Raw genomic sequence first — 12,847 nt, 5'->3', positions numbered from 1 at the left:
AAGCAATCTACCAAAACCATAATTATTTTTTTTAAATTGTGGTAGAAGCGGGGTTATACAGAGCTCATAAATATGGAGGACTACCTGACAGCATGTTTACTAGTCCTCTAGTGATAATCTCCTGCAAATAAAACAGTGATTTCTGCTCTCAGATTAGTTGGCAAAAAACTGGTGACAGATTCCCTTTAAAAATATAGAATGTACATTTTCTAGCAAACAGTATGTGTAATCCATCAAGTGCATTTTCAGACTTTACCTAGTACGACTCTTTGGTAAAGTTGCTCTGTTCCCTTTAATGCTGGGTCGGAGAATGGAGGCAAGATGTCCAATAGGTCAGAAGGCAGAGTGGTAAGCTTGTTGCTGGATATGTCAAGGTATGTAATGTTCCTTAGGTAGCGTGCTGCCTCCGCTGAGATTGTTGCTATCTTATTATTATGTAGGTCCAGGGTTCGCAATCGAGGCATCTCTAATAAAGATTCCCATGGAAAAATGGATATCAAATTTCCATCCAGGCGCAATTCATGCAGCTGTTTTAGATTGTAAAAGCTGCTTGAGTCAATGCTAGTAATGCTGTTGTAGGTGATCCAAAGATATTTCAGATCCACCAGGTAATAGAAGGCTTCAGTGGGAATTCTACGAATAACAGTTTTTTCAACCCGAAGTTTAATAGTATCAACAGGAACATTGACGGGAATGTCAAACATGTCTGGATCATTGCACAACACCGACCTGGGATGACAAAAATGAAATTAATGTTAAGTAGATATTATTTTCACATACCAAGCGGTAGCTAAAGTGTCATGTTGTCGTGTTGAATCCGAAACCTTCAACACACCTGCAGTAACCACCGATCCACCAAACCGCTGCACGACCAGCTCTACCCTCTCCTAATGTATCCTCACCCATCCCTTGTAGATTGTGAGCCCTCGCGGGCAGGGTCCTCTCTCCTACTGTACCAGTCGTAACTTGTATTGTTTAAGATTACTGTACTCGTTTTTATTATGTATACCCCTCCTCACATGTAAAGCGCCATGGAATAAATGGCGCTATAACAATAAATAATAATAATCCCAATCTTTGTTTGCCGATATTCTGACATAAATAAGTTTGTGTCCCAAAAAATATTTCAGGAGTAATACTTACCCTGTCTACCAAACATTAAATTTGCAAGGTAATGGTACCTCCACCAATCAGCAAGTTATACCTATCCTACTTTTAATTCTGGCCAAAAGTTGGCTGCAAAATTAATGGGGTGTACTAATTTCTTAAAGTCTTTCAAACCTTTTTTACTTAAGAAAGTGTCTGAAAATAAGGAACGTGGGTAGGGGGAGTCGTAAAATTTACCAAATTTATTATAACTGTGTCGCGCACTATATTAGTGGAATGCACTAAAGCACAGCCCGAGTAAATCTAATTTTTACCAAAATTATAATTTCAATTAAACCATTTTGAAATACACTGTTGAATTAAGGCAATTTGGTTGTCTTCTAAAATCATTCATTTTATTAAGCTATTAATAAGTCTGACTCAATATTTGCACATGGGTCCCGATTCATCATTGCATTTGTACCTGTTATTTTCTAGTTTTGTACTTTTTTTTTATTTGCACCCAATTAATTATTCCATTTGCGCCTTTCTTTCAGTCTATTTCTATTTGCGTCTTTCTTTGTCTATTTCTATTTGCGCCTTTCTTTTAGTCTATTTCTATTTGCGCCTTTCTTTTAGTCTATTTCTATTTGCGCCTTTCTTTTAGTCTATTTTTATTTGCGAAATAGTGAAAAAAACGTGTCGTTCCTTTATTCACTTCAATAGTATATGTGGAGGATAAAAACATCAGCAACAACAGAAATAAAAACAGTATCAACGCGTTTCTGGTGACAGAGCACCCTTAATCATGATATCTGTTATAAGATTTGTCTCATACCTTTATACCAAGATCCGGTGAACACACCGGTGCTGCAGTTGATTAGCATAATTACAATTGTTGAAAAAGTAAAAACACATGTGAGTGCATGCAAAGCAAGATATAAGACAAGACAGAAAACACAAAAATAAATAAAATGGCTAGATGGGAATACAGAATGTTGATCACACAATTGTAAATTATTAGAAAAAATTATTACTGCAGAAATACAGAATATAATTTAACACAATTATATGAGAATAATGAATTTCATCAAAATAGTCTGACTTCAGATATAAGAGCAAGCTTAATCCTAAGCAATGTCCCCATTGTAACCTGGTATTCTATGCTGGCAACAACAACAAAAAAAAAAAAAAAAAAAAAAAAAAAATTTTTTTTTTTTTTTTTTGTTGCCAGCATAGAATACCAGGTTACAATGTGGACATTGCTTAGGATTAAGCTTTCTCTTATATCTGAAGTCAGACTATTTTGACGAAATTCATTATTCTCATATAATTGTGTTAAATTATATTCTGTATTTCTGCATTAATAATTTTTTCTAATAATTTACAATTGTGTGATCAACATTCTGTATTCCCATCTAGCCATTTTATTTGTTTTTGTGTTTTCTGTCTTGTCTTATATCTTGCTTTGCATGCACTCACATGTGTTTTTACTTTTTCAACAATTGTAATTATGCTAATCAACTGCAGCACCGGTGTGTTCACCGGATCTTGGTATAAAGGTATGAGACAAATCTTATAACAGATATCATGATTAAGGGTGCTCTGTCACCAGAAACGCGTTGATACTGTTTTTATTTCTGTTGTTGCTGATGTTTTTATCCTCCACATATACTATTGAAGTGAATAAAGGAACAACACGTTTTTTTCACTATTTCGTTGAGCTGGATTTTCCTTTTTTCTTTGATCCCTCCACGCCCTGACACAGCGGTTCCGTGCTCCGAATATTCAGAGATGTCAACTATGGTGAGCTGGACTTTGCTTTGTTCTATTATTTTTATTTGCGCCTTTCTTTAAGTCTATTTTTACTTGTGCCTTTAAGTCTATTTTTATTTGCACCTTTCTTTAAATCTATTTCTATTTGCGTCTTTCTTTAAGTCTATTTCTACTTGTGCCATTCTTTAAGACTATTTCAAAGTCACAAAATTTGGCGCAATTTCAATACAGTTCCCCATTGGTGTATTTTTGAGTGCGCTAAAACGTTTGGCATATTTTTGTGACTTTTGGCCTCAAAAGTCGTAAAACCAGTCAAAGACAGGAAAAAAAGACCGTTTTTTACTTTGTGCCAAATTCATGAATTGCTTGAACAATTTTGATGAATTTAGCGCCAAAAACAGCAACTGAAAAGGGCAACTATTATCATAAGACAGAAAAGAAAAATAACTTAAAAGAAAAAAAACACAAATTAAGAATTGGGTTTGTAGTGTTTTTTTTTATGAAAAAAAAATGCAGTGTTTTGTGGAATTGGCTGATATCTTTCCTTGCACTTTTACAATACAGAAGCCAGAAGTTTGTTTGAAATCAGGAGTTTGCTTGAAATCGGTAAAAAAATCGGTAAACAAATATGAAAAGTACTAGATTTATTCTCTGTAGTTGAAAAATGCAACAAAAATTCATGGAAAAACACATGTAAATAACATTTTTCTATTTTGCACAAGCTAAAATTGAAAGCATGTGAAAGATACCTTGGGCTCCATTCATCCTTCCAAGTATGTATGTGTTCTGTTTGTTTTGCAGATAGAACACATACCTATCATTGTCTTTGGGCCATTTACTTGTTTTTTATGTTGCTGATCATTGGTTCACAAGTCTGATTTTGATCTGATTTGCAGATCAAACTCGCCCACTCCAGTTAATTCCTTTTTTCACCAACTGGTTGTTAAGAGAAGCTGAGAAAATCTAAATCCTTTTTTTCTCAAACAAGAACCAAGAGAGGATAAAAATCAGTCAGTTTTTGTACACAGGAAAAAAAACTTTTGTGAATCCGGCCTCAGGGTATGTGCCAACGGTGTCTTTCAGGCTGGTACAGTCCATAATCCACCTTAAAAAGTGTTAAAAAAAACTGTTAAAAAGAATGAACATATGCACTACAATGTATGACCGGCTGTGCATAAATGTTCAGTATTTGAGATTCTTTTAACAGCTTCATATTTGTAAAGACATGAAGCAGATACAAGAAGTGACCTGACCATTCTTCAGTTAGCTCACTAGTGGATGCTTACAAGCTAAAAAAGGCCCCCTGGAAAGCCACCGCAAAATGTGCAGCTCAACTCCGTTGAAATCAATAAGGTTGAATTGCAATACTTCATGCAATCCAAGAACAATTCTGTAGTTTTCTTGAGGAGGTGTTTTGACCACACTCCACAATCTCTCAATCTCTAGCAATATGGCAGTGTGCGCTGTGAGTCCACTGTGGAAAAAGAACAATACAAATATTTGTTGTTGTTGGTGTGCATACTCGAATTCTGAACGACTTGAATGTAACACTCCAGGGGCCATTCTCATTATTAGTGCACAATCACACAGCCATGTTACTTACGCTAGGATCGCATCGCAATCCTCGGACTCTCTTGAGCTCAGCGTGACAGCATATATTTCTATGTACCTGTCATGCTCAGGTCAGGAGAATTGAGATGTGATATTCGAGTAATCCATCTGTCCATCTGACCACGCCTTTGGTGGGGGTCCCAGTGATGGTACCTTCAGCCATCTGTAAGTTGTACTTATCTGTCCTCTTTAATTCTGGCTGAAATTTGGCTAAAAAAGTGAATAAGGTGTTCATTTTTAAAAGACTTTCAAGCTATCCTATTTATGAAGCGTGTATAATAAAAGAAGACATAAAATTCACCAGGTTCATGGTCACACTAAGTTATAGTCCACGTTAAAGGGAATCTGTAAGTAGGATCAACCTTTCTAAGCCATCTATATGGGCATGTAGGCCATAGGAAGCTGAATAAAATGATACAGTGATATCTGTGATCCAATGTCTTATTGCAGGAAAAATCCACATTTTTCTTTTACATAAATTAACTGTTCAGGGCTATGGGCCAGACACTGATCTGCATTAGTGATGAGCAAATATACTCATTACTCGAGATTTCCCGAGCACACTCGGGTGTCCTCCGAGTATTTTTTAGTGCCCGGAAATTTGGTTTTTATTGCCACAGCTGAATGATTTACAGTACATCTGTTAGCCAGCATAAGTACATGAGGGGCTATGCTGGCTAACAGATGTAAATCATTCAGCTGCGGCAATAAAAACTAAATTTCCGAGCACTAAAGAATACTCGGAGGACACCTGAGCGTGGTCGGGAAATCTCGAGTAACGAGTATATTCGCTCATCACTAATCTGCATCAAATTCTGCCTACAGAGATTATTTTTAATAAAAGGGAGCATTACCAGTCTGAAACATGCAACTAACACAGGAGAGTAGAACTGAACTTTGTTTCCTTACAAACACATTTACTGCAGCTCTCACTATTATTATTTAATGTCCTTTGGCTGGATCTTGAGTCATGGCAACTTGAAGGATAAACGCTCTATAAGATCAATCTTGTCCACGCCTAGATAGGCCTACCAGGGTCTTCTCTGACATTATCTTGATAGTATCAAGCCATCGGGTTGCTGGTCTTCCTCTTCGCCTTGTTCCTTGATGTCTTCCAACCATGACGTCCTTTACCAGTAATTGCTCTCCGTATGATGTGTCCAAAGTAGGAGTATGTCATAGACTGATGATCCTTGCTTCCAGTGACATTTCTGGCTTGATTTCTTCCTAAATTGATTTGTTTGTTTTTCTTGCTATATGCATGATATTGATAACATCCTTCCCCAGCACATTTCAAAGGCGTTGATTTTTCTTCTGCCTTGTTTATTTTTTGTCCAGGTTTCGCATCTGTATGTTACCACAGAAACGACAAAAACTTTGTGTAGAGCCGTGTCTTTATTGCCAGTTCCTCGATTTGAAGATTTGTTCAGTGACTTCATTGTTTATTTGCCCAGAGCTATTGACTTATGGTGTCGCCACTGCATCTTGAGTTATCATTGATCCGAGTACATTGAAGTACTTTACAACTTCCAATTTGTCATCATCCATCTCAAATGTGTTCCAGTTGTACCTGACAGTGGTCAATATCTTTTTCTTTGTGTCGAGTAGCAGTTCTATGTTCGAGCTTTCCATCTCAACACTCCATAATTAGTCCTTTATTCCATTCCAGCTCTGCATTAGTGCACCAATATTGCAACCGTGTCTGCCTGTGAGATGGAAGCTGAAGCCCAGAGGAATCTGCAGATGTGTCAGGTATAATCACACACAGCTCTGCAGTGAGATCAGGAGAGCAGAGAGCAGCCATTACACATCACACAGGTAACTCCCTCTTATATTTACAATAATCTCTGGAGGCAGATTCTCATGCAGATCAGCGTCCGGCTCATAGCCGTGGACAACAGATTGCTGATATCAAGATATCATGTTATTCAGCTTCCTATGACCTACATGCCCATATTGACAGCTTAGGAGGGTTGATCCTACTGACGGATTCCCTATAAATACAGTAGTTGCAACATAATGCAGAACGTTAGACCACAAACAGTGGGTGGAATTACAACTGTGTACTGAGTACAGCAATGATTATTTAGGGCTACAGCCTCACCCATATAACTGAAACCGAAAGGTGCACAGCATGAAGTCAACAAAAAGGAGGTCTATCTGCACAAAAAGTCGGTTCAAACCAAGCGCAGGAGCTCTGTGCATCCTTGGCAAGACTAAACAGTTTGGTGCACCTTCCCATCTATCTGCTTTCCATCTGTCGCCATCCTTTCTAAGTTCAGTAAGACCAGGGTTGCCAATCAAGGTAAAAAAGAGAATGGAAGACATAGATGGAAAGGTATACTGACATGCTTGGCCACACTAAGTGTGCACTATGATTCAGTGCTTGGTAAAAAAAAACAAAAAAAACCCAAAAAAAAACCAAGAGGTATAGCGTGACTTCTTTATTGGCATCCTGACAAATACATCACACTACATATCAGCCTGCACAAAAGTCTTCAGGTAGGATGATTAGTCTGGATGGGAAACTGTACAGTTTGACCACTGCTTCAGGACACATTCAATGTCGGCTTGCTAATGCTGTGTTCACCTTTGCTTACAGTTCCGGTGCTTGGTTTGAACAGTCATTTTGTGCTTACAGACTCGCTTTCATTTTCTCACTACTCAACATTCTGATTTAACCCCTTCATGACCCCAGCTTTTTTCATTTTTGCGTTTTCGTTTTTCCCTCCCCTCCTTCCCAGAGCCATAACGTTTTTATTTTTCCATCAATATGGCCATGTGAGGGCTTATTTTTTTGCGGAACATGTTGTACTCTTGAACGAATTGAAAAAAAGTGCAATCCCACACTTGTTTTTTGTTTGGCTTTTTGGTAGGTTCACTAAATGCTAAAACTGACCTACCATTTTGATTCTCCAGGTCATTACGAGTTCATAGACACCAAACATGTCTAGGTTATTTTTTTATCTAAGTGGTAAAAAAAATTCCAGACTTTTTTGCTTTAAAAAAAAAAAAAAAAATCATGCGCAATTTTCCGATACCCGTAGCGTCTCCATTTTTCGTGATCTAGGGTCGGGTGAGGGCTTATTTTTTGAGTGCTGAGCTGACGTTTTTAATGATTTGTAGCTTGTGAGCCCTCGCGGGCAGAGTTCTCTCTCCTCCTGTACCAGTTGTAACTTGTATTGTTCAAGATTATTGTACCTGTTTTTATTATGTACACCCCTCCTCACATGTAAAGCTCCATGGAATAAATAGCGCTATAATAATAAATAATAATAATAATACCGAATTTGTGCAGATACGTTCTTTTGATTGCCCGTTATTGCATTTTAATGCAATGTCGTGGCAACCAAAAAAACGTAATTCTGGTGTTTGGAATTTTTTTCTCGCTACGCTGTTTAGCGATCAGGTTAATCCTTGTTTTTTATTGATAGATCGGGCGATTCTGAAAGCGGCAATACCAAATATGTGTATATTTGATTTTTTATTCTTTTATTTTGAATGGGGCAAAAGGGGGGTGATTTAAACTTTTATATTTTTTTTACTTTTGTCATATTTTTTTAAAACATTTTTTTTTTACTTTTGCCATGCTTCAATAGCCTCCATGGGAGGCTAGAAGCTGGCATAGCCTGATCGGCTCTGCTACATAGGAGCGAAGCTCAGATCTCCCCTATGTAGTAGATTTACTGCATTGCTATGAGCCCCGACCACAGGGTGGTGCTCATAGCAGTCCGGCATCAACAACCATAGGTGTCTCAAGGAGACCTCTGGTTGTTATGCCGACGCATCGCTGACTCCCGATCATGTGACAGGGGTCAGCGATGCACGCATTTCCGGATCGATGGCCGAAGGCACTAGTTAAACACCGCTGTCAGCTGACATGTCCCGGCTTTGATGCGGGCTCACTGCCGAAGCTCCCATGCATCAAAGTGGGGGTTCTGACCTCGGACGTACTATCCCGTCCAAGAACAGAAAGGTGGCAACACACATAGCAGTCAGTCCAAAGACTGTTTTTATTTTATTAATGGCAGATGTCAGTCGAGGGATTAAAAGTGGCCAGACAGATAGTCAAGCTAAAACATTGGATATCAACATTCTTTTGTTTTGTTTTTCTGAGGCATAACATTTGTAGCATTTTTATCTGAAGCCCTAAAGCTGAAATGTTGCATAATGCAAGCCTCTTTGGTTGTTGGGTCTATATTTTTGAGTGATAATTTTGCTGCTAACAACACCCAACTTTTCCATCAAGGGTCTACCAGAACCATACAATTTAAATAGTTGGTGCACCCCATTAAATTTAGCATGCCGCAATAACATCATGTTCTCTGCTACTGGCTTTCCAATCCATTATATATCTATATATTCATCCATCCATGATCTATCTATATATTCATCCATCCATGATCAATCTATTAAAATTTGGAAGTTCTCAGTTATTTATACATTTTAATGGCTAACTGAAAAGATGGTAATAAATAGCAGCTTTCCGGACTACTGGGGTCTCTTCATCAGGCATAGAATAACAAACTTCTATGCCTGATGAAGAGACTTGAGTAGTCTGGAAAGTTTGCCATTTGTTACTATCTTTGCAGTTAGCCATTAAAAGGTATCAACCACTGAGGACTCTCAAATTGTAATATTTTTTTTATATCTACTGGCTAACACGGTACAAATATATATTTTTCCTGTGTCTAACTATGACATTTGTGATGTCTATAGATAATATCTGTAATGTACTTACCTTGCCCCAGTCCCATCACTTCTCCCATGAAATATACAAGTGCACTGTGAAGGACAGAATGCTTCAAGTTTGGCAATAGCTTGGACAGCAAAATAAAAGAATATATAGAAAATCATGGTTTCTGAGCAATTAGGAGGAAGTCAACCAATGTTGAGACCTCATTGTCCAAACCATGCAAGTGGCTTTCTGAGAAATAATGCTGGGATGGTATACACTCATTTAGTAATAGAAGATTACAAGAGATTAACAGAGATCTAGAGTTACTTAACCTTCAAGTGTGTTCTTCAGAGGATTGCAGGGTCACAGTATGCACATATAAGCATACAGTATATATAATGTCAAGTTTTATTTCATCAAATACAGCTTATGCTGGTGAAAAAATGAATATTAGAATTGTGCCTGGATATGTGGATTTATGTACTGATTTAATTGTAAAAAGTATCTTCAGATAGGCATGTATCAGCATTTACCAATGTCACAGGAGAATAAAATAAACTTTTCATGACTGGAGAGACTCTAAGTATATGTGGGCCCTTTGGTGAAAGATTTACAGCAGCCCTTCTCTTTTGCCGATTCTCAGGATGACAGTTGTACAGTATGAATTTCCCCTCCCCAGACTCGGTGTGCCTTGGCATCTGCTAAGGTCAGTACGGTGCCGACATAGGCGCTGCTAACGAAGGTGTGCAGTGACTTCTTCCAAGCGAATTAACCTTTATGATTATATAAGACTGATCTCTTTTACGCATAGCAGCAGATTCTAGGCTTTCAACAATCTTTAATTTTTAACTAAGTTTTTAATATCAGGTAACCACATTGTTAAAAACATTTTCAATTTCACATTTTGATTACACAAAATACCCACACAACATAAGTGCTAATTTTTCACACTACTTTTTTTTATCCGCCCCAAAAATTTTAAAGATCAACTCATCTCATCAGAGAAAATAACTCTGTAGCAACTGCAGTAGACTAGGGTAATGTTATGTTATCTGAAGAAGCCCCCTTAAGACTGTTTAGCACATTTAGAAGAATGATTATCTCCAGTAGTAAAAGTGAGTGCTACCATTCAGTAAAGCATCCTCAGACCGTGCATGTGTGGGGTTGTTCTTCAACCAAGAGAGTGGCTTCACAACACTGCCATGAAAAAAGAATGGGATCAACAATGTTACACAACTGTTCTCGATCTGTGTTATGCTTCCCTCACCCTGGTCTGTTAAAATCCGCGGTGCTCCTCGTCGGGCTTTGCAGATGGCCTGGCATGCTCACATGTGAGCATCAGCCCGGCATATATAAGACTCACTGAGACACACCCTTGTGTCTTGGTATTGCATTAAGACTTGAGTGTTGCTAGACTCTGTTTTGCACTACATGCCTTGATCTGCTCAGCTGCTGGTAGCAGTCTCCTGCATGTCTTCTGCCTGCGGTTTCCGGAGGTCCTCTACCTTCCTGCAGTTTCCTGGGGTCCTACATCTTCCTGTGTTATCCCGACGTCCTCCGCCTACGTGCGGTTTCTTGCACTCCACCTGCCTGGAGTTTCCTGACGTCCTTCGCCTGCCTGCGTCTCCCGCACTCTGCTTATGTGCTGGCGGTCTCCTGTCCTTTGACATCATCCTATCTCCTGCACTGACGCCTGTGCACCCACCCGAACCTTGGGCTTGGTAGATCCACCTCACCTAGTGAGTCTAACATGCACATCATTCAGGAGCAACTTTTCGCAATGATCCAGGAGAAATTTGGTGATGAAGTAATGAAGCACTATGGCACAAGTTAAAAGTGATATCCAAGTGGCTCAGTGAACAAAACATATACATTTTGGGTCCATGGACAGATAACTCACCAGATCTCCACCCCATTGGGAACTTGTGGTCAATTCTCAGAAAGTGGGAGGACAAAGAAAAACACATAAATTGCGGTGAACTCCAAGCACTGATTAGGCAACACTGGGTTGCCATCAGTCAGGATTTGGCCCACAAGCTGATATCCAGCTGCCAGGGTGGATTACAGAAGCCTTGTAAAATAAGAATCAATACTCTATTGAGCCTGAATAAACTTCATTTATTTGTCAATAGCAGTATAAAAACTTATTAAATGCTTAGAATTGTTCTTCTGCAACCATAGAACCAAAAACAATGAAGCAGCCAGTTTTCCGAAAACATAATTTTTGTCAGTCTCAAAACTTGTGGCCATGACTGCTCAGTCATTTATATATTACCCATTGAATGAAATTCAGTTCATTTCACAGCCAGCCATCATGTTCCGTGAGTTAGCAAAGATGTGTCAGTTCTCCAAGTTTCAGTAAACATCTCATATCGTGTGCAATGTTTGTGTAGTTGCTATAATTCATTTCTGCCTTCACCTAACACATACCAAGAATATTTGTATCGTACTAGTTGTTACCAGCTCTGTGTCTGCTCATCAATTTCTAGATGTGGAAATACTTAAAAGGAACCTGACCCCTTAAAAATGCTATCCAATCTGCAAACATCATGTTACAGAACAGAAGGAGCTGAGGAGATTTATCTCTAGTTTTGTGGGAAAAAATTAAGTATAATTTGTGTTCTAAATTAAATAATCTTCTCCTTCTGGGATTATTGGTCCAAAAATCCCGGAAGGAGCAGAGGATAATATGATAAGAGCACAAATTATACTTAATATTTTCCCACAAAACTATACAGGTGCTTCTCACAAAATTAGAATATCATCAAAAAGTTAATTTATTTCAGTTCTTCGATACAAAAAGTGAATTTCATATTATATAGAGTCAATACAAACTGAGTGATCTATTTCAAGTGTTTATTTCTGTTAATGTTGATGATTATGCCTTACAGCCAATGAAAAGCCAAAAGCCATAATCTCAGTAAATCAGAATAATTAACAAAAAAAACACATGCAAAGGCTTTGTAAGCGTTTAAAAAGTCTTAGGGTACTGTCACACAGTGGCACTTTGGTCGCTACAACGGCACGATCCGTGACGTTCCAGCGATATAGTTACGATATCGCTGTGTCTGACATGCTACTGCGATCAGGGACCCCGCTGAGAATCGTACGTCGTAGCAGATCGTTTGAAACTTTATTTCGTCGTCAAGTGTCCCGCTGTGGCGGCATGATCGCAGCGTGTAACAAAGGTGTGCACGATATTCCCAATGTCCCGTATGACTTCTACATCGCAACTACGTCATGAAATTATCGCTCCAGCGCCGTGCATTGCAAAGTGTGACCTCAGTCTACGACACTGGAGCGATAATCAAGCGACGCTGCAACGTCACGGATCGTGCCGTCGGAGCGATCAAAGTGCCACTGTGTGACAGTACCCTTAGGGAAGACTGCTGACTTGACAGATGCCCATAAGGCAGTCATTGACACACTCCACAAGGAGAGAACACCACAAAAGGTCATTGCTAAAGAAGCTGGCTGTTCACAGAATGCTGTATCCAAGCATATTAATGGAAAGTTGAATGGAAGAAAAAAGTGTGGTAGAAAAAAGTGAGGAAGCAACTGGGATAACCGAGAAAAGGCCATTCAAAAATTTTGGGGAGATTCACAAGGAGTGGACTGCTGCTGGAGATATTGCTTCAGGAGCCACCACAAACAGAGGTATCCAGGACATGGGCTACAAGTGTCGCATTCCTTGTG

The 12,847-nt window shown here is 38.8% G+C and overlaps 1 protein-coding gene across 1 annotated transcript in view; it reads right to left on the bottom strand.

Annotated features, from left to right (window-relative positions):
- Positions 1-9,387, bottom strand: part of LRIT3 (leucine rich repeat, Ig-like and transmembrane domains 3) — a 63,488-nt gene extending 54,101 nt beyond the window's left edge. The window contains exons 1-2 of the mRNA XM_077278943.1: positions 9,215-9,387; positions 257-729 (exon numbers count right to left, since the gene is read on the bottom strand). Coding sequence (XP_077135058.1) covers positions 257-729; positions 9,215-9,330 — 589 coding nt within the window. The 5' untranslated portion in view covers positions 9,331-9,387. The remainder of the gene's footprint in view (positions 1-256; positions 730-9,214) is intronic.
- Positions 9,388-12,847: the final 3,460 nt, after the last annotated feature.

The sequence above is a fragment of the Ranitomeya variabilis genome, chromosome 1, assembly GCF_051348905.1.
Source record: "Ranitomeya variabilis isolate aRanVar5 chromosome 1, aRanVar5.hap1, whole genome shotgun sequence".
Classification (NCBI taxonomy): Eukaryota; Metazoa; Chordata; class Amphibia; order Anura; family Dendrobatidae; genus Ranitomeya; species Ranitomeya variabilis.
Note: the sequence above shows the minus strand (reverse complement) of the source record. Positions and strands in the feature narration are given on the sequence as shown.